The 26,913-nt window shown below is 34.6% G+C and overlaps 1 protein-coding gene across 5 annotated transcripts in view; it reads right to left on the reverse strand.

Moving 5' to 3' along the window:
- cobll1b (cordon-bleu WH2 repeat protein-like 1b) overlaps positions 1-26,913 on the reverse strand; it is a 53,659-nt gene that overhangs the window by 26,412 nt on the left and 334 nt on the right. Inside the window, exons 2-3 of one of the 5 annotated variants that reach the window (XM_026271178.1) lie at positions 26,396-26,452; positions 24,386-24,460 (exon numbers count right to left, since the gene is read on the reverse strand). In XM_026271178.1, coding sequence (XP_026126963.1) covers positions 24,386-24,460; positions 26,396-26,436 — 116 coding nt within the window. In that variant the 5' untranslated portion in view covers positions 26,437-26,452. Of the gene's footprint in view, positions 1-4,785; positions 5,033-24,385; positions 24,461-26,395; positions 26,592-26,913 lie in introns of those variants that run through there. The other 4 variants (XM_026271180.1, XM_026271179.1, XM_026271181.1 and 1 more) reach the window with 4 other exon arrangements.

The raw sequence follows: 26,913 nt of genomic DNA on the forward strand, positions 1-26,913 counted from the left end.
CTGATATTTAAAGGTTTCAAACTGTCTGCCCTATAACCATAACAGCTTTATCAAACCATCCTGAATCCTGCAATGAATAATCTAAATGGTTTCAAAATTGAGATGTAGACATCATCTGAAAGCTGAATAAATTAGATTTCTATTGATGTATGGTTTGTTATGATCTGACAATATCTGGTCAAGATAAAACTATTTGAAAATCTGGAATCTGAGGGTGCAATAAATAAATAAATAAAAAGATTAAAAGAAAATGTAGAAAAATAGGTTATCCTTATTAAAATTATCCAAATACAGTTATTAGCTATGCATATTACTAATCAAAAATAACGTTTTCATATATTTATGGTAGGAAATTTACAAAATATCTTCTAAGAACATGATCTTTACTTATTATCCTAATGATTTTTGACTCTATAACGTTGACCCACACAATGTATTTTTGGTTAAAAGCTTCAGGGTCACAAATGTGAAGTATATTATTGCACAGCTACATACAAATAATTTCAACAGCATTTTTTTTATTCCTTAAATAAATGTATACAATATTAAATCGCACTGGTCTAATCTGATAAATACGACTACAAGGCATGAAGATATCAAAATACTGTATATACATTAGCAAGACTTTCTGTAAAGCTGCTTTGCAATAACTGACAAATCGTGAAGAAAATCTAAATTGATCAATGGTACGTGATCAATCGACCTCAATTTGGCACACAGAACATTCATATATTACTTGGAAGAAATTATTTAAATTAAAAAGATGTCAACATTGCTGGTGTGATGCCTTCATCATTAAATAAAAATAAATAAAACCCCACAAAAGTAAACTGGATTTGAATGACATTAATTATGGGTTCACATGCAGTGAGTGTAAACATGATTGCAGTGAATTACTAGCTGCAGAGCATAAAACTACTAAAATGCAGTTTGTGAGACAATTAGGTGCTATAACATTCAATTTTGCATAATGTTGCGTCTGTGCAATTCATGGCAACCTCTAATATTACCTTTACACTTCATGCTCAATATAAATCCCTGAACTAAAACCAATCCTCATCTTACCTTTCTAAATACCTTCTCAAGTCTGGATATTCCAGATATGTGATGCATGTATTCTAGTCAATCTGTACATAAAGAGACATGAAAGGCACACACACGTGGCGGCAGTTTTGCTGTCAGCTGAATCTGAATGAGAAAGAGTTTCACAGAAGCATTGTCTGACTTATTTTGTTGACATGAGAGCATTGCAAACATGCAACTGGCTGCAAACACAAAAGCTGACCTGTTGACAATATCCGTGGAAAGGCATGGTACAACGTGTTTTAAACACCGTTTTGAAGCTGAAAGCATTAGCAAATAGGTCAAAAGTTTAATAAACAGATTGTGTGGAAGTTTGTGAATGATGGATGTTTTAACTTTGTGGGAAGCTTTATAAGTACAGTAGTTGTGTGGTTGTTTGGGTCTAGATACGACTAGATATGAGAGGCTGATTCCAGTGAGACATTTTGACCCTGATCTATCACCATCTCAGAGCGGTGAGTGACACAGCAAGCGTGTCTGAGCTTGACTGTCAGAGGAACGCTCCAGATCTAAACTCATTCATCATCAGCACAGACAGCTATCATTAAACACAGCCACACCTCCCCAATAAACTACAGCTCTTACAAACACACGAGTTCCTCACACAAGCAGCAAAAACCCGATCTTTTGCCGTATCCTACTCTTTTATGAAGAAAAATAAATCTATCACATGAAATTGACTGCTCATCAGCTTTATCCAATACACACTTGTAGTTGTTTTGAAATCCAATTACCAGTTGATTTTCAATCGAGAAAATGTATTTTATAAGAAGAGTTCATGTAGAGCATAACGTTTGGGGTCAGTAAGATGTTTCTTAAAGAAGTCTATATTTTTCCATTTCTTATTATCAGTGTTGAAAACAGCTGTGCTGCCTCATATTTTTGTGGAAACTGATAAATGTTTTATATACAGACAGAAAAAAAAGTATCTGAAATTGCGATTATTTCCTGATGTTTTTTTTTTTTGCATGTCTTTACTGCCACTTTTGAATAAATAAAAAAGTATTAATTTTTCCAAACCAAAAAAATCTTACTGATTACTACTATTATATACATTAAGTAACATTTATACTTATATATATATATATATATATATATATATTTTTTTTTTTTTTTAAGCAATACGAAATGGCTCTTTCCTAGAGTGCCAGAAGAACACAGAAATGTAGTTGCTGTGAATTTTTGCTAAACTGTTTTTTTTAATCTGTATATTAAATATAATAAATTTGGAATTGCATTTAAAAAGCATCCCAGGATGCACCTTGTGATGTTGGTTGATGTTTACATTTGTATTATACACACTCAGTGACATACAAAAGGCAAATACAAGCAATAATAATATTAATATTCATTATTCTAATATATATATATACGGCATTACTATTATTAGCACCTTATACAGTATGTATACTGTAGTGTGCGCAGTGTGAACAGCCTTAGATACTGCTAGAGAAAGCAACTGTACTCAATTAAGTCGGGTGAACATGATGTCATTTAAAGAAAATGATTTAATGGCCAACAGAGTGAAGTAACATGACTAATGTGTCAGTGAATGTTTGCAGACATAATTTAATTAATTAATAAGCCAAACCCACAATGTCTCGGTGTGTAACTCAGAGTCATTCGGTCACATGTGAACACTGCAGATCACACCTCAACTCTCTTATATTCAAAACACCTGTTGTAGAAAAAATTAAAAATAAATAAATAAATAAATAAATAAATAAATATCGGAACAGAATTTTCTGCTAACTTCTGTGTCCTCGAAACAAGAGCAAGGCGAAGCTTCAAAGCAGGCAGTCGTGCGTTTACCGTACAGAAGACAGATCCTAACGCTGGGATCACACACACAACAACATTTAGACCATCTCAGATCAAAGACATCAGCAAACTCAGGCCAGGAGACTCATTTCTAGAATAGTTGAAATACCAGAACGGACCACCACATCCCCCACTGCTCAGCTTCAAAATGTGAATAAATCACCAATAGATCTGTGAAAAATACAAACTGTAATGAAAAAAAATAAACCAACAGTTGTCCCAAATCAATGAATGGGAATTATGGAAACGCTTATTTTTGACCTTCTTCTCTGTGTAGATTATAGCTTACTCTGAACATCAACCAACATCACGAGGTGCATCCTGGGATGCTTTTTAAATGCAATTCGAAATTTATTATATTTAATATACAGATAAAAAAATAGTTTACCAAAAATTCACAGCAACTACATTTCTGTGTAATTCTGTGACTGTAGGAAAGAGCCATTTCGTATTGCTAAAAAAAAAAAAAAAAAAAAAAATTATATATTATATATATATATATATATATATATATATATATATATATATATATATATATATATATATATATATATATATATATATATATATATGCTTTTTTTAACAAATGATTGTTCAAGTGCTTCTATAGATTCTCACCAGTATTGAAGGATTTGATTCAAATTGATTCTAACAAAAATGTTAGTTATTTTGGTAGAAAAACTGCATTTACATAATTCATTAAAAGTCAGAAAAATCTAAATCATATAAACATAGTAATTTTTATAATGGCTGCATTCATAATTTGCGTTCAAATTTTATATATATATATATTAATTGAAAAATGTTATTTGAAAATTAAATAATTTCACAATAGTACTGTTTTCACTGTACGTTTGATCATAAATGCAGCCTAATAAATAACCCAACCCTAACTCACTTAAACATTAATGTCATTAACACCCATTTAAACCTGAGATAAGCATTAATTACATCATTTACTGTAGCCCTTTAATCACTGTAAACTACTCATCAGGTAAGAGAGAGAGAGAGAGAGAGAGAGAGAGAGAGAGAGAGAATTTCACCTTCACAGGTTTACACCTTCCTACCTTTCAAAACTGAGGCAATGAGCTCTATGTGAATATTACGGGCTAACCAGGCCATTTCCATCCGCGTTATTAAAGGCTGTGTGGTTCTGTGGGTGGCTACCGTTGCCTAATTAATGTTTACATGACTTACTCAGCAAAGACCACGTGCGTTATTAAAGCATTCAGAGAGAGGGAGAGTATGGCTATCTGGGCTCACCAGAAATCTTCACTACACACAATGCACTGAGAAACAACAACATCTAGAAGTTGTTCAGGGAGGGATCGACAAATTCCACGCATTCCGGCGCGCATTATTGCAGCTGCCATGCGAGGAGCGACAGTTGCAGCGCTGCGTGCAATTTCATTTTCCTAAGCTAACGGTTGTTGGGAAAGTGTTTCCACAGGGATAATCTAGAACAATCGAGCGGGGATTTCATCTTATTCAAGGCATTGTGTAGGTGACCGGCTCCTTCCAGTATTGGCCTTTAGGGGAAAGGTGGGTTTGAAGGGCTGAACAATATCCAAAAGGCACCTTCCTGCTCCGTAATGCACTCCACCCGGGATATTTTAGGAACAATGCTGTTTAACTTCAGACAAACACTCCTAGTTGCAACCCAACAGCACTCACTGATATACAAGCACAGTTACTTATTTTCAAGATTAAATAAAACAAACGAATGGTCGTGTGACTGGTTTCACAACCTAGGCAGAATAAACTAACACATTGTGCGCCAAGTGATACGAACATGCACCAACAAGAGGCTTTGCATTAGTTACCTGCCCTACAGGTACAAGACAAAGACATTCATTCAATCAAACCCAGATTGTTTCTTACCTCCTGCGCTGCGGTGTGAAATTCCTCTTTGTAGACACCTCACATGTCCCATTGAGCCACACAGTCACTCAGAGAACGAGTAAGACACGACTAAAGAGAGTTTCTACCCAAAAGTGGCAGGCCTACCTTAAGGCCACGCCCATCTGATGACATCACAGACTCTCCGTGGGCCTGTCAGAGAAACCCCTGCGATGAAGGCGTGTGTGTGAATGTGTGTTGAAGTGAATGCGAGCTGTTGCTCATGGCCACAGATGTGTAATCAGCTTTGTGTGAACTTAAGGGCTGGTTGGTAGAACAGCTTGGCTTTGGGCATTCAGAGACTGATGAAACTTTGATAGAGTTACACTAATGCAATCAAGTCTTATCGCTTTCAGCTGTTTGCTTTGCTATTTTATCAAACCATGATGCAAGCACACACACACCAGAACATGCTGATCCCAATGGAAATAGTAGTAAAGCACAAGCTTTTTAAAAGAGTCGTGAGAAGGAGAAAAAAGTTAAGGATAGGACGTTAGTTGCAGATGTGAGCATTTATTAGAGAATTAATGATCATTTCTGAAAGGCGGGTCCCAGTTTGCTGCATTTCCAGTTAATTTAAAAATGATTCATCGTTTTTCACACCCTCAAAACTGACCTTACTCATTCCTATCCATCATCAAATAAAAAAAGGTTTCACTGTGTACCAGTTACGAGTCTGCAAATTAGTTTTTCAAAAATCTATTCGGCAAAAAAAAAAAAAAAAAAAAAAAAGATTTATATTTTACTGCAATGCAATGAAATAAACTAAACAATAAAGCTTTTATGTATGTGCGTATATATATATGTGTAATACAATTAGATTATTTTTCTTCTTGAAATCTTTAAATATTTGTATTATTGTACCTATGTATACACAAATATTTAAAGATTTCAGAAAGAAAAATATATACATACACACACACACACACGATATATATATATATATATATATATATATATATATATATATATATATACACACACACACACACACACACACACACATTTATTATTATTTTTTATTTATTTATTTATTTTTAATATAGCAAAACACTTAATTTATTTTGTATTTTATACCTTTTTATAGGTATTGGGTATTTTATATTTTATTTTATACAAGCATATATAAGCTTAAAGTTAAAATTATATATTATTATTTTAACATACAACATTCATAATATTTAATGATAATTATTCTTTAATATTATGTAAATATTGCAATATGTATAAATATAAAAACATTTAAATGTCTAATTTCTTAAATATAGTTCATATATGTATGCACAAAATATTAATGTAAAATTGATGTTACTTATCCATTTCTTTAAATAACAACAATATTTATACTAATATATGTATATACATATATTAGTATAAATATTGTTGTTATTTAAAGAAATGGATAAGTATTAAAGAATAATATTCCAGAAATATTAAAGATTATAATTAATTATAATATTAAAGAATAATATTAAAGAAATATTAAATATTATTATTTTTTTATTTTTTTAAAGGCGTCATCTGTAATTTCAAATGTATTTTTTCTTAAATGTAGAAATCCAATAGCATAACTCCATCACCTGTTGCCTATATTCATTGCAGTGTCTCAAGTAATTTCACTTAGTAAGTCCGATGTAAGGCACCTTTCATCTGTTTAAAACAGACCCAGTGATCGCTTGTGCAACTACAACAAGAGCAGCAACATAATACACAATTATTTGCTCACATTCTTGCTCAGGCATGTCAGGGCCCAGAGGTTCAATTAAACCTGCTAGAAGAACAACAACACTGCTCTTTACCATCGCCTGTGATCTCCTTATTATCTGAGCTTTTCCTTGAAAGATGGACCTAATTATGTGATCCCCACGAGACCCCACATCAGCTTCAACACGCTCCGAGCCGATAATAGCCTATTCAATCGGAGGACGAATGAAAATGATTGATTGAGCATCGGTTCTTCATACTGCAGAGAAAACATGTGACCTTTTCCGGGAATTATGATGCAATGAAGATCTGCAAAAAAACTGCCTTTTATTAGACATGACTTCATGTCATGACACCACAAACATGCTTTTGCAACAATTTTGTAATGAGTTCGTGGGCCTCTAATTCTCAGATGTGAGTGAAGCAAGAGTGGGAGTTTCGGATGGAGAGCTCTGCCAATGAATCTGCATTTCATCAGGTGCAGGGACTCCACGAAGTGTCCAGATGAAGAGCGTCACTCCTGACAGACTCACAAAAGGCGTAACAATGAGAAGCGAATCATCTTCTCCCAACACACAGCTGTGCTTCATGTGGTCTGCCTGCCGGATTCATCTCTTTATCATGAGACTCATTCGCAAACAGAAGCTTGCAGTGACGCCAAACCAGACTGTTGCGTAGGAAGCAGCAGACTGTTTCACTAAATCTCCAGATTTCACTTCATGAGATAAACTGGCACCATACTCCAAACAATTCGGTGTCAGCCCGGCTGTCAGTTTTCAGCTCCAAAGGGGCTTTCACAAACACAGTTGTGGTTATGTGATGGAGAAAAGCTGTTGCAACTTATCGAAGCCTAAAGGGGAGTCGCTAATCTCAGGTTTAAAGGTGAAGTCTGTCATTGCTCCACCACTAGTCTGGTCTGTCATTGGTCATCCAAACAGCCTCTACACTATTGATTGACTTAGTTGACAGAAAAACACCTTTAAAGTACCATAACTGTAGTACATTCAGCTAATCCACTACAGTTCAAGTCCTCTTTAAAATAATGTTTAGTTTTTGTTCTGAACAGAAATTACTGTAGGTTGTTATTTACTTTAAATCTTTGCATCAAGTTGTGAAATCTCGTTAAAATAGACTTTTAAAATATTTAATATTAACTATAGTTATTTAGTTAACTCATTTATTTTATTTTTTATTTAAAATTACCCATTTAATCTCTTTTTTTCTATTTTATGGATGAAAACGGATATTAAAATACTATACTTTGCATAAATAAAAGGTAAGAGAACAAACTGAAATTAGGAATCACATCAGTATGAAAAATGCATTCATATTTAGATTTGCTAAATATTACATTTAACATTGTTAGTGCTAAATACATTCTTAATGTTTTAATTTTAAGTGACAATTAGATGACAGCAAAGAACACCTAAATGTAAAAATATGGAAAAATGAGCATGCACAATTAAATATCCAACTACATGTTTAAAAAAAAAATATCTAATATGCCAACAGACTTTTTTTTATGTCAGTTCTCAATGTATAATAACTGAAAGCGGCAGCATTAAAACGGTGTCATCATTTTCTCACCTTCATGTCACTCCAAACCTGTATGACTTGCTTTCTTCTGCGATCACAACAATATTTTGAAGAACAACATTGGCCCCTACTGACTTTAACTGTATGAACAAAAAACACTGAGGCAGTTTCTACCACAGAAGAAAAATCGCTCATGCAGGTTTGGAATAAAATAGTAAATGATGACAGAAATGTCATTTTCAGGCAAATTAACCCTTTGACCTTCAGTATGTTTTTGACACAAAGCTAGCATATGACTTCCTTAAAAGTAGAGTCCATAAAAAAAAAATACACATATATACATATATATATATATATATATATATATATATATACTTTTATATTTAAAAAAATATATATATATACTTTTATATTTAAAAAAAATATATATATATATATATATAATATTGTAAATATTGATGGGATTTTTAATACATTTAATTATATATATATATATATATATACTTTTATATTTAAAAAAATATATATATATACTTTTATATTTAAAAAAAATATATATATATATATATATAATATTGTAAATATTGATGGGATTTTTAATACATTTAATTTAAGAAAAATATATAAAACATTTATAAAAGTATATATATATATATATATATATATATTATATATATATATATATATATATATATATATATATATATATATATATATATATATATATTTTTTTTTTTTTTAAATATAAAAGTATATAAAAGTATATATATATATATATATATATATATATATATATATATATATATATATATATATATATATATATATATATATATATATAATTTTATTCATTTTGCTTCCTATTTAGATTTTATTACATTAAGTAACTTTTTATTTTATTTCAGGTAACATTTATTTCCTCATTTGAAAATTTACTTTAGATAAAGGTATTTGCTAAATATGCAAATAACAAAAACAGGCTTTGTTGGTCTTAGTTTTATTTTATTTTATTCCTTAGGTTTTACGTTACATGCAATCGTACAAACGTAATGAGAGTTTTTCATAGAGCTCCACATTCAAAACTTATTTCATATGCAAAGATGTCAGCCAATCATAGCAGTGGGCGTTTCCATTGAAGTCTCAGTAGCCACGCCCCCTCTAAGATAGTTCAAATTAAATGGCTAAAATCTGGGAAGAAAAATGTCCTTTTATTTCTAAATTATGACTTATTTTATGTAAAAATTATACATTATCATTATCCTATTTGACTTTTTTTTAGTAATAATAATACTACAAGTGATCTCCATCTACGCTACATACATTTATCAGTGACTTGGGCCACGTGACCACGTCTCAGTGTCCAAAAAATAAAACAAGAGACAGAAATACTTCATTGTGCTTCATCAAAGTTGACTTTTAACTCAGCAGGACGGAACTTAAAAGCAGGGAGTTTAAAAGTGCCCTACTGCCTGAAATAATCAGTTATGGAAAGTGGACAAAGGGTGAGGCCCCAAAAATTCCAATCATATGCTTTCAGAGATTACTGCCTCAGTCACGCAGCACATGCATGCTCAAACCTGATCCATAATCCTGAGTCTGCCGAAAACAACTGCATCCTGTCAAAGTTTACAGAGCTTTCTGAAGTCACAATCATTGTTTGGCCGGTGGAAACGTTTATTCAGCATGCTCCATTGAAGCGGCGCGTCAGAAAGGCAGGAAGAGCCACTGACCCTCAGATCACAGTTTGCTGTGATTTTGCAGTTTCCTCACACTCACAATGAGGAGGACCGGCTGGGGCCACGACCACGAGAGAGGTTTTCTTTCTCTTTTTTAATGGCTTTCCAACACTCGTCGGAGTGAGATGTCGATCTTGCCAGTTTTCCTTTGCCCTTATAAAAACAGAGGGAATGCTAAAAATGCTCACCGCTGACAGCTTCTCCCTGCAGATCTGCTGAAAAGGTGTGATGACCATGAACTAAAGCATTATGTGGGTTACGCTTGCAAAGTTGAGGCTGCTGGAAAGACAAGCCACCAGTGAGGTCCCTTTTATAATCGCAATTGTTTCTCCTAAATGAGATTAAATGCAGAGATTAAGCAAATCGCATTTATGCATTTGACAGATGATTTTTATTTAAAGCAACTTGCATTGCAGAGGGTTTCTGCAGGTTTTATGATGGTAAGTTTAAGGCCAAGCTGAATTTAATTGAATGGATAACAATACATCAATGGATTACAACACAATTGTTATTTATTTTTAATTTTTTGCAGTGCATGAAAATTTTATGCCATGACTTTTTCAAATTTAGACTTTTTCTGATTTAATAGCTTTTTTTGTGGAAGGGTGAATTCGACCCTGATAGCATTAAAGGTATGCATTTTATCAATTCATGCATGCCCTGGGACATTGAGTTAAATGTGGCCATTATGTGATGTAAAGGAAGTTCAATGATAGAGGGTTGTTTGACGGGCATATTCAAAACACAGATCCAGAGCCACAGCTGGTAATATGGTTAGAGGTCGCTCACAGTAAACAAAAGCAGTTTAGAGAAGGCCTGGAAAAGGCCATTACTCCCAAAGCATTGTGGGATGGGAAGATAGAGAAAGAGAGATGAGATTGGGGGAAGGAGAGGGAAGAAAATAACACAGTGACTCTGTATGTGAATCACTTCCTCTTTGCATGCCCTATTATTTCAAGCAAACAAACGGTTCTCTCTTGTACACAGACTGACACCACGTCTACACCGTTTAAACTAAATCACTCGCATTGTAATTAAGCCATCGACAGTGGACATGGGGTGGGCGATGGACTGGTTGAACCTGGTAGAAATATCCACTGGAATAGAATTCAGTTTTGGTACTATTGCGGTTATGCAAAATGTTACCGTAAGACAGAAAATCCTATTATTTACTAATGCAATATTATATCAGTATTTTTTATACTTTTTTACATGATACTTTTTTATATTATACAACCCTCCCTACTTTCCAAGAACTGTGCTTATCCACTTCATCTCATGAACACTTGACAATAAACGTGAAACACACAACCCTACTATATATTTATTTAACACACATAATTTACATTTCAAAATTGCACCTAACATACAATATTGTGCATTTTGTATATTGCTTTTGCCTATTTGTATATTATTATTATCGGTTTCTTGTCGTCACAGTCATTCTGTCGCATGGTTGAGCTTCTGTCACTAAAACAAATGTGTATACCCTGGCAATAAAGCTCATTCTGATTTTCACTATTAGCCTAATTTAATTCACTATGTATTTAAATAATTTTAACCATTGCATGAAAATCAGCAAAAAAAAATAAAAAAATCACTAGCTAAATAAATTATGTAACTAAGCAAATAATCTTGCTTAGTAAGCAAATAAGTAAATGAAATAAAAATAAATAATCTTAATGAAATTAATAATGCAACTATGCAAATGATCATGTAAATACAAAATGTAAATAATTTTAAATGAAAAATAAAAAAAATAAAATAAATTTAATGCAAAAATAAAAGCAAATAATGAAAGGTAAAAAAAATTATCTTAAAATAAATAATCTTTATGAAAATAATAATGCAACTAAGCAAGTAACCATGCACGATATGTAAATACAAAATGTAATTAAATAAAAAAAGTGAAATAATCTTATTGCAAATATTTAATAATCACGTTTAGTTAACAAGTAAAAGAACTAATAAAAAAAAGTAAATAAAAAAATATGAATAAAAATTGTAAAATAAAAAATTGAATGGCAAAATGAAATTAGGTGTTTCAACATAACCCACAATAAAACAAAACTTACTGTTGAAAACGGATTTGTTCTTTAAAATAAAATAAACATTAAATGGGTGAAAACGCTTTCCATTTTCTTTGATGCCCACTTGATGTCCAATGTAAAAGTCCTAAAAGCAAAAGCAATTGAGAGCCAATTGATTTTAGGAACATTTCAAACACACCATTGCCATAATGGATGTGTAATAAACTATCCCACCCCATACAAGCAGCTCAACAATGGTATGTGGAAAACAACCCTACATCTCACCAGGAAGCCAATGAGACACAGCCAGAAAGGAAATGGTGTTTAACGGAAGTGCACCACATTTACGCTCCGCACTGAAGCAGCTCTCCCACGACGAGCGCGAAGGGGTGATGTGCTACAATGGAGACATAATGTTCAAGTTGGGATTCAGGACTCAATGGGTGATCCCAAATGCGACCCCATCCTCTACAGGTCACACAGAGGGTCAATGTACTGCCTGATGAACTCTCACTCTACCATTTCACCCACGCGTCTCTCCGGGTTCACACATGTCCCGACCTCGACATTCCCAGCACAGAACCCAGATACAGAACAGTCAAGGCCGACCAAACATCATCTCTACAGAGACCGGTCAAAACATCTGCCAAGCATTTAGATAAGCAACACAGAGGGGAAATGCTTCCGATCACAGGCTCGCAGGAATATTTTGTACCATTAACGAGATAAGCAGACTGGAATTAAATGCTGGGCTTTCTTAGAGGACCGTGAAATTCAAATCCACTAACCTCGTGGTCTGCTGAGATATGCAGGAATATACCGGGTATTAAAAAGGTTGGAAGAGCCCCGTATTAACAGAAGAGCCAACATTTACATAAAAGTGAAAAGAGGGAAGTATTTCCCCTGGAGTCATAATTAAAACTATTACACTGAATCCTTTCTTCTGAGACAAAGAGACATTGTCTGCAGGGACACACTTGCCAGAGATACAGCAGCCAGTGTTTTCCCTCGGAGCCAAATCACATGCACAGTAGCGTCCAGAAGTCACCGGGCGGCCAGATCTTAGACTTCACAACACTGATCTTCATCGCCGCTTGGGTTTGCCGCTTGTTCTTTCCGTGTTATCGCTTGGTGCTTTATGACTAGTATTACACAAATTTTGGAACATTATTTGGCATAAGTAAGAAATCAAGGATGAAAAAAATAAATGCAAAATATTAATGTAACAGTAAAACCATTGTGCGGTGGCAGATTCGAATGTTTGACATGAATCATTTCAGGTTTGTAAAGAGAAATTTAAGCAGTATTCTATGACTGAGAAGCATTTCACACAACGGTTTCCAGCACTTTAAAGCTCCTAAATTTGAATGTTATTTTCAATGGGATGACCAAAATATACTGTGGTGAACAGGTTTACAAATTAAAAAATACATCAAATCACCATTATAACCTGTAGATGGCAGCAGAGGAGCACTTAAAGGCTTATTAGTCATTAATTTATACTTTTTCATTGATATTTTGAAATTATCACTTAAGTTGTTGGTCATTTTCATAAAAAGACTATAGAAGGATAATGGTACATTTATTAAGATACAATTTACTACATTAAAAAAATAGATTTTGCACATGTTAATGTTGCTTCTAAAATGTATTCTGTAAGCTTCCCGACTCCAGCTTAGTGCTTTACTGTCAAATGTGTATAAACATAACATAAACAAGAAAAGAACATGTAATATTATTAGTAACTGCACTTATCAATGCAAAACAATAGCAATGTTATCATATCATATATTTGTCATCCCTCTGACATTAAAAGAATATTGCACATTGTAATTTCTATTTATCATCAAAACTTGTCATTAATACTGTTAAAATTGAGAAAATATGTGAATGATTGCATTCCAAGCTGATTCAAGGTGTGCCCCTAAATTTTCTGCTTGTGCTCCTAGTAAAAATGGAAAGTCTGGATCCCTGTACAAAGAAAATACATATAAATTTACTTTAATATTATAAATATATTACTTTTATATGTAATGCAAGTAATACTGCAGCTAAGCAAATCATCATTAATAGTATGTAAATTTAGCATTAATATAGATCACACAAATTATGGAACAATATTTGGCATGGGTACATATAAAATACAGTATGTTAATAAAACAAACTAAAAATAATAATACAAATAAATAGAAAGGTAAAATATCTATAAAGTAAAAAAAAAATTTTAATAATTGTAATGCAAATAATAATGCAACTTAGCAAATAATAATATTGCATAAATGTTAATATGTAGTATTACACAATATTTGATATAGATACATAAAACAGTTCATTTATGGCATCAAAGATAAAAATAACAAAGGGATGATAAAAGTAAAAATCATTAGAAAAATAAATAAATAATGCAACTAACAGTAAAAAAAAAAATATTTTTTACTGTTAAAAAAATATATTTTTTAAATTTTTATTTTTTAATTCAGCATTACATGAATTATGGAACAATGTCTGGGATATGAAAGTATAAAATAAAGTGCATTAATAGAATGATATTAAAACTAAATAAAAGAATAAAAAACAAATATATATATACAGTGGGGATCGAAAGTTTGGGCACCCCTTGCAGAATCTGTGAAAATAAGAGTAATTTTCAAAAAATAAGAGAGATCATACTAAATGCATGTTATATTTTATTTAGTACTGTCCCGAGTAAGATATTGTGCATAAAAGATATTAACATGTATTCCACAAGACAAAAAAAATGCTGAAATTATTAAAATAACCCCACTCAAAAGTTTGGGAACCCTTGGTTCTTAGTACTGTGTTCTGTTACCTGATGATCCTCGAATGTCTCTCTGTTTTGTGATGGTTGTGCATGAGTCCCTTGTTTGTTCTGAACAGTTAAACTGAGCAGCGTTCTTCAGAAAAATCTTTAAGGTCCTGAAGATTCTTCAGTTTTCCAGCATCTTTTCATATTTGAACCCTTTCAAACAGTGACTTTATGATTTTGAGATACACCTTATCACACTGAGGACATTTGAGGGACTCAAACACAACTATTTAAAAAGATTCAAACATTCACTGATGCTCCAGAAGGAAACAAGATGCATTAAGAGCTGGGGGTGAAAACTTTTGAACACGATGAAGATGGCCAAATCTGTCTTATTTTGTTGAAATATAATTTTTTTTCCATTTAGTTCTGCCCTTCGTAAGCAACAGAAGATACTTGTATGTTTCCCGGTACACAAATTAAGTACAATTTACCCTGATCTTCAAATTCCAAAAGTTTTCACCCCCCAGCTCTTAATGCATCTTGTTTCCTTCTGGAGCATCAGTGAATGTTTGAATCTTTTTAAATAGTTGTGTTTGAGTCCCTCAAATGTGCTCAGTGTGATAAGGTGCATATCAAAATCATAAAGTCACTGCTGGAAAGGGTTCAAATATGCAAAGATGCTGGAAAACTGAAGAATCTGCAGGAGCTTACAGATTTTTCTGAAGAACGCTGCTCAGTTTAACTGTTCAGAACAAACAATGGACTGGGAATGTTAAAATATTTTATGTACAATATCTTACTCAGGACAGTACTAAATCAAAAATAACATGCATTTAGTATGATCTCTCTTATTTTTTGAAAATTACTCATATTTTCACATATTCTGCAAGGGGTGCCCAAACTTTCGATCCCCACTGTGTATGTATATATATATATATATATATATATATATATATATATATATATATATATATATATATATATCTCCATATAAAATACATAAAATTTTGATAATGTTTAGTAAAAACATTTATATAAAAAATAATAACGGAACTGAACAAATATTCGAATCATAATTTTCATGAAAGTACTTTTTTTTTTAAAGACAAGAAAGCCACAGTTTTGATTTCATGAGCTCTCTACTTCGGCATTATAAAGCTGCATGGAAACTATGCATTATGACTATGCATTTCATTCTGATGAAGACATCCCACTACTATCCAATGAAATGTAAAGGAAGATTGTACAAAAAATATAAATCAATGTGTAGAAATCAATCATGTAATGAGATCTGATACGAGTACCTGACACGGAGAATAAAACTTAAAAAAAAAACAAGATGAACACACTTGATAGAAGCCATTAGGAGCTGGACTGAAATCCAGTCTCTCAAAGACTCTGATCTCTAAGTAATACGGCAGATGGACATTTATACCTCTCATGTTACACTGAAAAATTACTATGAGGGGAAACGGTCTACTTTTTCATATTTTTATGTGCTGAAAAACAATATGTCTTATCATATTAAACAGAAAATCATGTGCAGTGTGTGAGCAGGTTTAAACACATTTTCTGAAGACTGTGCAAGTGTTGTTAGTCCAAAACTCACCGCCGTGATACAATGCAGTTGCCAAGGGGTTGCTGGGGTGTTACTAGGGTTGTATCATGCACAAAATAAAAAAAATTACTTGCTTATAGAAGTAAAACACTCATCTGTCCAACAAGTCACAGGATTTGACGTCATCTGTGACAGTAGCATGAACAGTGCTGCATTAATTACTCAAACTTTAGGGTTCGTTATGTAGCAAATGTCTGCAATTGAGCATTTTATTTATTTTTTTTCTAGAAAACTGAGCTCTTTCAGTTCCCACAGCAGTTTCATCGTGTTTTAATGATGTGAGGACACAATCTCAAAAGCCTAGACAGAGTTCTGCTGTGAGTTTTTGGCCAGGTCATTAAAAAGAGCCGGTTCATAAGACTAATCTGTTTATGATTTGGACTACACTGGCTAAAACAATGCAATGATTCAGCTAAAAATGAATATTACCCCTAATATCATACAAACCCCAAGAGTCCAGATCTACTTCATGCCAATGTCTGTCCTCAAGTGTCCAGAGACATCTCTGTAAATGCAAGTAAGCACATACTAACAAACTCATTCAGCTTACAGTCGCACCAACACATGTGTCACACTTGAGAAACTCAATGTGCATTATCTTCTGGAATGCAACGTTCAACAGGACAGCATATCTGACCGACGTAGATTAGCAAAACACGGCAATGCTGTTTTTACACGACACGCACCAAACTAATTAATCTGGAGCATATTCCTTTCTGCTGCATTGAGAACCGTTTACGGTCACTGCTTGCAGGCCTGACAGCAAAACAAAGAGCCTCCATTCTCCTGTGTTCTCTGGAGTGCTGCCACATGCTCTTTCAGTGCTCTGAGAAACACAACACAGAGAAATAAAGCCCTTGTATTCCTCAGACAGGAAAGGCAGTGCGAAATCAGTTCTCATGTTCCACAGAGAGAAACGCTGCATTGAGTCCGTGTGGAAGTGTTGAGGAGACCAGCGTGTTTTTAAATACAGCTGTTGAGTGAGAGAGAGAGAGAGAGAGAGAGAGAGAGAGAGAGAGAGAGAGAGAGTGTGTGTGTGTATGTGTGGAATGTGGAGGAGTCGAGACACATGGTATGTTTAGAAGATCTATGGCATCTACAGACACTGGCCCTGTTCCAGATCATAGTGAGCCATCTACGCAGGCAGCATTTTAAGACATCATGCACCAAACATACTGCAGGCATTCTAGCATACAGTACCTCAATCGAGCCAAACAGCAGCACTGCATGCATCCTTCTCAAAAGGCAAGGCTAGAATACTGACTGACAACATAATTTAACATAAAACATTGCAATTAAAATCTGTTCAAAAGTTTGGGGTCATTTTTTGAAAGTCACCAAGGCTACATTTAAAGTAAAAACAGTAATATTTGTGGAATAATATTACAATTTAAACTAATTGTTTTCTATTTTAATTTTTTTTTAATCCAATTTATTCCTCTGATGCAAAGCTGAATCTTACACATCATTACTCCAGTCCTTTTGAAACCATTCTATTAATTATGCTGATTTGCTATTCAAGAATAATTTTTATTAGTAGTATTATTATTAAGTGTTGAAAACTTTTTTTTTTTTTTTTTTTTTTTGGTGGAAACAGTGAATAATTGTTTTAGGAATATTTGAATATTATTTGCTGCCAGGTTTGATCACTTTAATGCATTCTTGCTGAATAAAAATTATTTACTCTCCAAAAATAAATAAATAAATAATATCCTATTGAACCCCAAATTTGCGATAGTAATATATTTATATGCAACACATTTAGGCTGCCTATACAGAGTGTTCCAAATCATAAAACTGAAGGTTGCATTTTAGTTAGGGTGCTGCCTATGTAGGCACCAAGACAGCTCACTAGGTTTTAGAACAGAGCCATTGTGTTCACTCTGCTGGGCTTGTCACCACAAGAGCATCTCACTGAAAAGATACCCTACTACTCGAGTGAGCAAATAAAGCAAGAATTTAATTACGCAACAGTCTGGCCATTATCAATCATGCAATGCTACAAGTCACGTATCCTGTCCTTAAATAAATAGCTTGCTCAAGAATGTGTTATCATCTAATAGTTAACATCAACATCACAACCAAAATAAAAATAGCATTTTCTCTCTATTCTCAAATGCATGCTTCAAACATTAAAGCACAATGAATGCAATGTGTCTTACATTAGCAAAATGAAGATGAGTAAGTGATGACCAAACTTTCATTATCAGATTTATAAAAAGGACAACCATCCCTCGGCTTGTAGTCATTTTTCTAGTGTGATTTGAAATGTAAAGAGCCATTATTAGCTTCAAATTGCTTCAGGCTGTTGATGTCTGCATTTTCCCGACTAACCATTGTTCTAGAAGCGTCTCAGCTGGGAGTTGTCTCATAAAACCACCCTAAACCTCTAAACTGTACATTTTGAATATGGAGTTATTAATCATTCTGTTGATTCTATTGAGAAAACACCCATCCTGTCACCCTTCATTACCTGCAAAGCAATCACTAGACAGGAACAACTTCAAAGTTAAACCATCTCCTGTATTAATCCAGGCAACGAAAAAAAAAAAAGACAATCCAAGACAAATGTCCAACACTCACTAGACGCAACCTTCCATGGGTTTTGCCAAGTTTTAGCAAGCACTCAGTGGTTTGTAGAGTGTTTTGGTGCTCTGAGTAGTTGTTAGGCAGTTTCTAGCGTGTTCAGTGCTGGGTAGATTTCTTACAAATTGAAATCAGTCACTGATTCAATTTTTCACATTTTAGGTAATATAATCAGAATCCTTTTATAGATTACACATCGATTTAAATAGGATAATCTTCAATACAAACAGAAATAAAATATATTCAAATTGCTGTTATTAACAACAAAGTGCATTAAAGCTGCAGTCGGTAACTTTTGACGCTCTAGTGGTTAATAAACAGAACTGCTTGCGTCTTGCGGAAGAACATCGTAGCCGGAACTACTTCTCTCTGTTTAGGTCTATGAAGAATCACAAAGGTACTGGGTTACTCCGCCGCGGTACCCCCGAAGCAATCTAAAATAGTCTGAATATAAACACTTATTATAGGTGCACCCTAGTGATTCAGGACAAGCCAAAAACACGGTTTGGAAAATGGATTCATGGTGTACTCGCTTATTATATACATTTTTCTACATTTTGAACACAAACAAAGTTACGGACCACAGCTCTGATTGGTTGTTTTTTACCGGGAGCGATGGAGTTTCTGCAAATGGCAATAGGACACTGGGAGGAGCCAGAGGAGCTTGATTTTTTTCACAGATTATCTGTCTCATATTCTACTGTCAGGACATAATGACAGGTTTAACAAATATGTAAAAAATATATTTTTACAAAAGTTATCTACTGCAGCTTTAAACATTACATTGTTAAAGGGTTAGTTCACCCCAAAAAGGAAATTCTCTCATTAGATACTCACCCTCTTGACATTCCTACACCAGTAAGAAAACAAATTAAGATATGTTTGATGAAATCCGAGAGCTTTCTGACCCTGCACAGACAGCAACGCCACGGTCACTTTCAAGGCCCTGAAACGTAGTAAGGAGGACAATGTTAAAATAGTCCATGTGACATCAGTGGTTCAACCGTAATTTATGAAGCTATGAGAATACTTGGTGCGCAAAGAAAACAAAGTTCTTCTCTTCCGTGTCAGTCTTTCACGCGTAAGAATATCAAGACGCGAGCGTGTGGTGTTGGTGACGCAGGAGTCTGTGCTCTGACTTTGAACCTGAATGTGCTGTGCCTTGTTTACAAGCAGAGGAAGATGCATGCTGTACATAAAACAGTTTTCGGAAACATGTCTGAAGATTTTGACAGAGAGGAGGGCTTAAAATATTTTGCCCAGCCTTGTGAACGCAAATCGAAGACTGCCAACGAAGTTTTTGTTTTCTTTGCATACAAAAAGTATTCTCGTATCTTCATAAAATTAATGTTGAATCACTGTTGTCACATGGATTATTTTAACGATATCCTTGCTACGTTTCTGGGTCTTGAATGTGACAGTAGGGTTGCCGTCTATGCAGGGTCAGAGAGCTCTCGGATTTCCTTAAAAATATCATAATCTGTGTTCTGAAGATGAACAAAGGTTTTACGAGTTTGGGGTGAAATGGCCTGCAGGGTGAGTAATTAATGACAGAAATACAATTTGTGGGTAAACTATGCCTTTAAGGTTTCCTAAACCTGGTGTTCATGAAGAAACTCCAGGGGGTTCCGGAGTTTAATGAAACCTAAAAAAAACACATACAAACTAACTGCAGGTCATTTGACCATAAACCAATGGCAGAGAACCGTGAACATGCACATCTATTACAAATTAATGAGCTATAAACTTAAAATCTGATCATTCTAATAAAAATGTATTCATCAGTAGTAAATGCTATACTAAAGTATTGAGAAAACACTTTTTATGAGTATTTTAAAAATGTAATATAATCTAATTACAAGTACTTAATTTGTTTGGAATCTGCTTCCATAATCCAAACGACATGTATTCAGTTACTACCCACCATCATTGGTGGTTGCTAGGGTGTTCTGGCTTGTTAAGATAAGCAAGGCCTTAATGAGAAAGTGTCACCTGAGAGACTTTTATATTCTAGTGTTCTGTTGGTATAGGTGTTGTTAGGTGGTTTCCAGAAGGTTTTTTTTTCTTCATACATACACACATACTGTGGCTTTCAACACTGGATTGGATAGAACAGCTGTGCAAGCGGTTTCTGTGTGTGTGTGTGTGTGTGTGCGGGTGTTAGTATGCGAGGGTATGTAGAGAGAATGATAGTGTGAGAAAGTATGGAAACATTTGCAAAAACACTTAAGTGCTTCAATACCCCGTCCCTGAGGTGACACTTTGTCGTCAGTCAAGGCCACGTCTTTGCTGCACTGAGGTAGAAGTGTGTGTGTGTGTTAATCATTTGAAAACGACCTAAGATCACACAAGATGACATCATAAGCGAGTAAACATTCCGACAGTTATTCACATCGCCGAAGCCATCCTTCCAATTTGGAATTCCTAGAACAGATGTCAAGAGTGAGAGAAGCCAAACTGCAGCAGCTACAGGAGTCCTGCCAACACCTGCGGAGTTCCACATCTTGCTTTCCTATTTGAAGAGATCAAGCTTAAATTCCCCTCATTTGTCAGTCTCTTCTTTTGAGTTTCCAGAATATGAACTCACCATTAGATGTGGGCACATCAGCAGTTACTGCACGTTATTAACAGGCTCACATTTTCTGCACTTTCTTGGAAGGAAATCTGCAAAACCGATTGTCAAATGTTTTGTCTGGAGGTGAGCGTTCAACATATGCATTGGCAGCTACATGCAAAAGGATGTGGATGTATTAAGTGAATGAAATCAGGGATCCTGCAAGTCTGCATCACCTTTTTAAGACCAATTAAAGAAAAAGAAAGGAATAAATTAAAGCAACAACTCTCTAACCTCAAACGATTAGGCATATAACTGTACAAAAAAACAAAAAAAAACAATACAAAAATAACTTTAATAGTGCCGCCAAAATAAATCTTCACAAAAGTAGTGATGCTTCCAAGTACTTTTGTCTTGTTTTTCAGTGCAAATATCTAAAACTGTAATACATAAAAAAAAATTATCAAGATGCAAAACACACATACTGTAAGTGTTTACGGAGTTATTAATAATATGGGAATTGTTTTATGGGAAATGTATCAAAATGAAATGAATTTCTGAATTAAATAATATCAAATATCTGCCAATGAGAGAAATCAACCTAATTCAAAGGGAAAACAAGTTTCACAAATGCCACTGACAGATATTTGTTCCTGTTTTAAGCATACAATCACTGAATTTCTCTAACAATTAAACTGTTTCAAGTAAATTAATTCTGATTTAAAGATTTAAGGCCTACAGTTGTAGAAGAAATGAAGACTTTCTAAGACTTTTTAAGCCATGCAGAAATCCTGGATATGCATTTGCTGAGATTTGGTTGGATGGGATGGATTCTTGATTCAATTGAATTCAGACATGATTCAATTTCAATTCAAATTCGATTCAACTCTGAATTCCTTTTTAGGTATATGGGGTCTATAATGTCTATTTTGGTTACAGAAATTATATCACTGACTGCTTAGTGTTTAATTACATTTGATTTAGAGGCTTCATTTTTATTTTAAGTTGGGAAAATCATAAGCAATTAGTCATAGAACCAACAATATTCAGTGTGCAGTGCCAAGGTTTCAAGTAAAAACGCGACTCACATCAATTCAAATTGGTAACTTGTCTTTTTTTTTAATTGCTCATTAGAGAGAAAAATAAATCCATATTTTTACCCAAACCTTCTGCACAGACTCAAATAATACAAAGAGACAGAGACCTGCAGGGCATGAGGCTGAAACCCAACTTGTGGATGGACCAAATAACCAAACCAAAAATGAGCTGTGCAACTTGGTGAAAGGATACAAATTTACAAACAGTTGCACCACAAACGTGCAGAGAGATGGTTGATGGCCTGATGCCCCACAACACCAGAGAAACCAAATTCCTGCTCCCGAATTACACAATAACTTCTGTGCGATTAAGAAACATGCTGTTTAACACAACAAAACCTTCTCTTCGTAAAGCCCATGGGCAACACTAATCAAATATTTCTGGGTGGAAAATCAGAGCATTTGCATGAGGCTCAAAAGGCTCTCATAAAAAGCCTTCAAAATATCAGACTCGCCTCTAATTAAAATCCCAATAACACAGCGATGTGCTCATAGCCAGCGTGGGAGACGTAATGTGTGTGTGTGTGTGTGTGAGAGAGAGAGAGAGAGAATAATGCACAAAAAGAGAGTTATGAGAACGTGCTGGAAAATAATCTCTCAGATTTCATAGAAAACGCTTCCAGCCAATGGAACGTTCTCAGCTGACATCACCCTCTGCTAGCTAAACCTGAACCCATTGAGCACAAATTTCCAAAGTCTTAAAGTCCAAAGTGTGTTAATAAAGATCATATTTGACGCTAATGCATACGGAGGATTCAACATCCAGATTTCCTCGCTCGTGATATAGACGGCTAATCGGCCTCATGTGGTTTTCAAAGACCAGGTTCTGCATCTGGTTTGTATATTTTAAATTTCCTAGTCTTCTGATTCTGAGTCCTGCCCCACAGCCATGGATTATTACACCAGTTAAGTACAGTTGCCTCTGAGAAGTCAAATTAACGAGCATCACATCATCATTTTTCTGTTATCTCCAATCAGATCTAAGAGGGAAATTAAAACCATGGACCCTGTTCCTCGCTGGATGACTCTTGTCTAGTAAAGTTACAAACACAATGCAATAACATCCTCATTTCCCCAGCAAAGAAATTAAGCAGAAGAATTTTTGCAAGAGTCCCCCCTCCCTAAAGTTAATTTCCCATGACCTCCACATGTGTCCAAGAGCGTTTCTCAGGCAGGAAATGCATCGATGTCAAAGGTCGAGGCAATGCCTACGACATCAGAGACTTTAATTACAGTCAGACTGTCTTGTAAACAAACACACAACCAGAGACACATTTAGACACACAACATCTAAATCTTCACTCATAAACAGCCCAGCCTGCAGCAACAGATCACACAAATGTTAATCCTGCACAATGCATTACATCCAAACATTTATTTTCAGTTATTTAAAATCATTTATTCCAGATCTCACACTATGCATCCCTTAGTTTTTCTTCCCATGGAGCTGGAATGTGCAATCAACTGCTTTGCAGGTTTAAAGAAAACTGGAAAAACGTGCAGGAAAAAAAAAATTACAAATATTAGCTGACTTTTCATTCCACAATCTTTAAATCAACACACATGCATAACATTTACTTTACTATCAAACTCAAATATTTACACCTACTGTATAACTAGGAAACTTCTACCCAAAAAATAAAATAAAAATTCATAGTTCTTCCCATGTCCTCACTTTCAATCTGTCAGCCTTCTGCAAAATCCCTTTATTAACAAAAGCCAGTTCCTCAATGACATCATCCTCCAGGAAGTGACATCGTTCATGTCGATGGGAAAATAACAGCACACCTGTCAGTACATATTAGAAACTTCCACGAAATTGCCACTCTTAAAACATTACATCGATAAATCCATGTTTTTTTAAAGTTTGAGTTCAATAATGAAGTAAACCATGGAATTAACCCAAAATACCCAAAGCCAATATGCAAGTCTTTCAGTGCTTACGGTGTACCTTCGGTCAGGCGGTCGGCAATGAGCATCGCCATCCATCCCTGCAGCGGCCTGCACGGCTCTGAAATCCCTGGCACTGCAGGACAGAAAGCAAACACTATTACCTCATGGCACAGCCTTAAGGAAGTGCTGACAGATGGAGAGGTTAAACTAGACGAGTCAGTTCTGCAGATGGTGGTGCATCCCTTCCCATCATGCATGCCACATTGTCAATAATAGGCATGGCTGGCTTGTTGAAAAAACAAATTTCTTGGTTTTGAACCAGTCTAAGCTGGGATGCTGGTCTGTGGGTTGGTTTAAGAAGGGCATTGGCCACTTTTCATCTGGTCCAGCTTAAACCAGGTAAGACCAGCGAACCAGTTTAGGATCTTTCAGCATTTTCCCATTCCCATTTACTGGCAGTCTACACTTTATTTAGTCACTACAAATAGGAGGATTTTTTACTTCGTTATTTATTTTTGGAGCATGCATCCCTTAGCTCAACTGGTGCATTAGATGAAATATAACTTACTAATTCAAGTGATATGGTTTTGTTCAAATATGCTACTATGTTACCAGAGTTCGAATCCCGATTTAACATAGTTTTTATTTTACAAGCCGGCCACTCAAACTTGCGAATTAAACTTACATTAACTTAACAGCAAATGATCACCCTGAATTTGTCGTATTGAACATGACAACGTCGACAATTTGATAACCTTGACACGTCATTTTGTATTTGACACGTAGCTAAAGATGAAATAGGCATGGTGCTCAATTACACACAAACTTTGTATGTTGTCAACAGTAAGGAAAAGTCAAAATCATCACTTAAGCCCTAGCTTGACCATTTTTAGGTGTACTATTATTCCTTTATTCGACAGACTATGTCTTCTAAAAAATAAAAAGGAGTGATTTTTAATGAATTAGCCAGTATGACTTGCGTTCATGGCAACTCAAATTCAAATCCCAATTCTACATACATTTACCAAATCCTTTTGCGTTTCATTAAGAAAAAAAAGGTTATAGTTTGAATAGAAATGACACTTGATTGCACACAATGCTTTTTGGACTGCTGTCAAGAAATCAAAGTCATCTGAAGCTCTATAACAGCTTCACAAAAAAATTCATTTTGAGGTAAACTATAATTTTAATCATCATAATAGGTTACCTCTACCATTAATTTAATAAATATATATTTTTCTAATAAATTAGCAATGATTTGCTTTCAAGGCTACTCAAATTCGAATCCCAATTCGATATACATATTTTTATAAACAACAAAACAGCATTGAAAATGTCAAATGTGACCCTTGACAACAAAACCAGTCATAAGTGACAGAGGTATATTTGTAGCAATAGCCAAAAACACATTGTATGGGTCAAAATGTTACTTTTTACTTTTATGCCAAAAATCTTTAGGATATTAAGTAAAGGTCATTTTCCATAAGATATTTTGTAAATGTACTTCCAGAAATATCTCAAAACTTCATTTTTGATTAGTAGCCCAATATGCATTGCTAAGAACTTCATTTGGACAACTTTAAAGGCTATTTTCACATATTTTGATTTTATTGCACCCTCAGATTCCAGATTTTGAAATAGTTATATCTCAGTCAAATACGGTCACATCATAAACCATACATCAATGGAAAGCTTATTTATTCAGAAAATGTAAAAACCCCAGTTAAAAAAAACTAACCATTATGACTGGTTTTTGGGGTCACAAATGACAAAATCATCATCCAAGTTTTCTAGAGGTCTACAAGATCATGACAAGATTGCATTTGTGGTAAAATATTGCTTCAGTCAAAATTACAGATTAATTTACGTCTAACATGATCGAGGTGGGGGAATACAGTACGTAACAAATCAACTTATCGTCTCAGGTTCGAATCCTGACTTGACGCACACGAATAAACTTGACAATGACCACCAGGAAGAAAATGTGACGTTTTATCCATAAATCCCTTTGTTTTTCACGAGTAAATGAGTCATAATGGTTTGAATGAGCATGAAGCCTCGATCTTACCTTGATCGCCCTTGAACTTTCGCGCGGCTGTCAGCTGTCATCAGTCTGTCAATGCGGCTAAACAAACAGCATCACCATCAACAACAACAACAACTCCAGCAGCGCCACCCTTGACTTTAACCACTGCTTATAATTTCTTGCATCACTTCTGTCCCGTTACCCCTTTAAAATTCTGCAACTCCCACCATATTTTCCAGAGTCCTGCCCCTGTCAACAGACGCTCCTCTGTTTCTATTCAACCAAGAGGAGACGGCAGCCCCACATATTCACGTCATGACACGATAATACATACAGTCTCTGCCAGCCCTCCCATCCTCACACTGGATTCAACGACTGTTCACACTCCGGTGTAATGCGAATTAGCCTACATGTCGCCCCCAAACAGAAAACTCTCAACAAAGCAGTGAATGTGCGGAAATCTCCATGCGAGAGCAGTTCTGTTTGTTTTGAGGGGAGACTTCCATTGAAAACTTATCAAACGCTGCATATTTCACCTAAATAGGATCGGGATGCATTAG

The sequence above is a fragment of the Carassius auratus genome, chromosome 9, assembly GCF_003368295.1.
Source record: "Carassius auratus strain Wakin chromosome 9, ASM336829v1, whole genome shotgun sequence".
NCBI classification, from domain to species: Eukaryota; Metazoa; Chordata; class Actinopteri; order Cypriniformes; family Cyprinidae; genus Carassius; species Carassius auratus.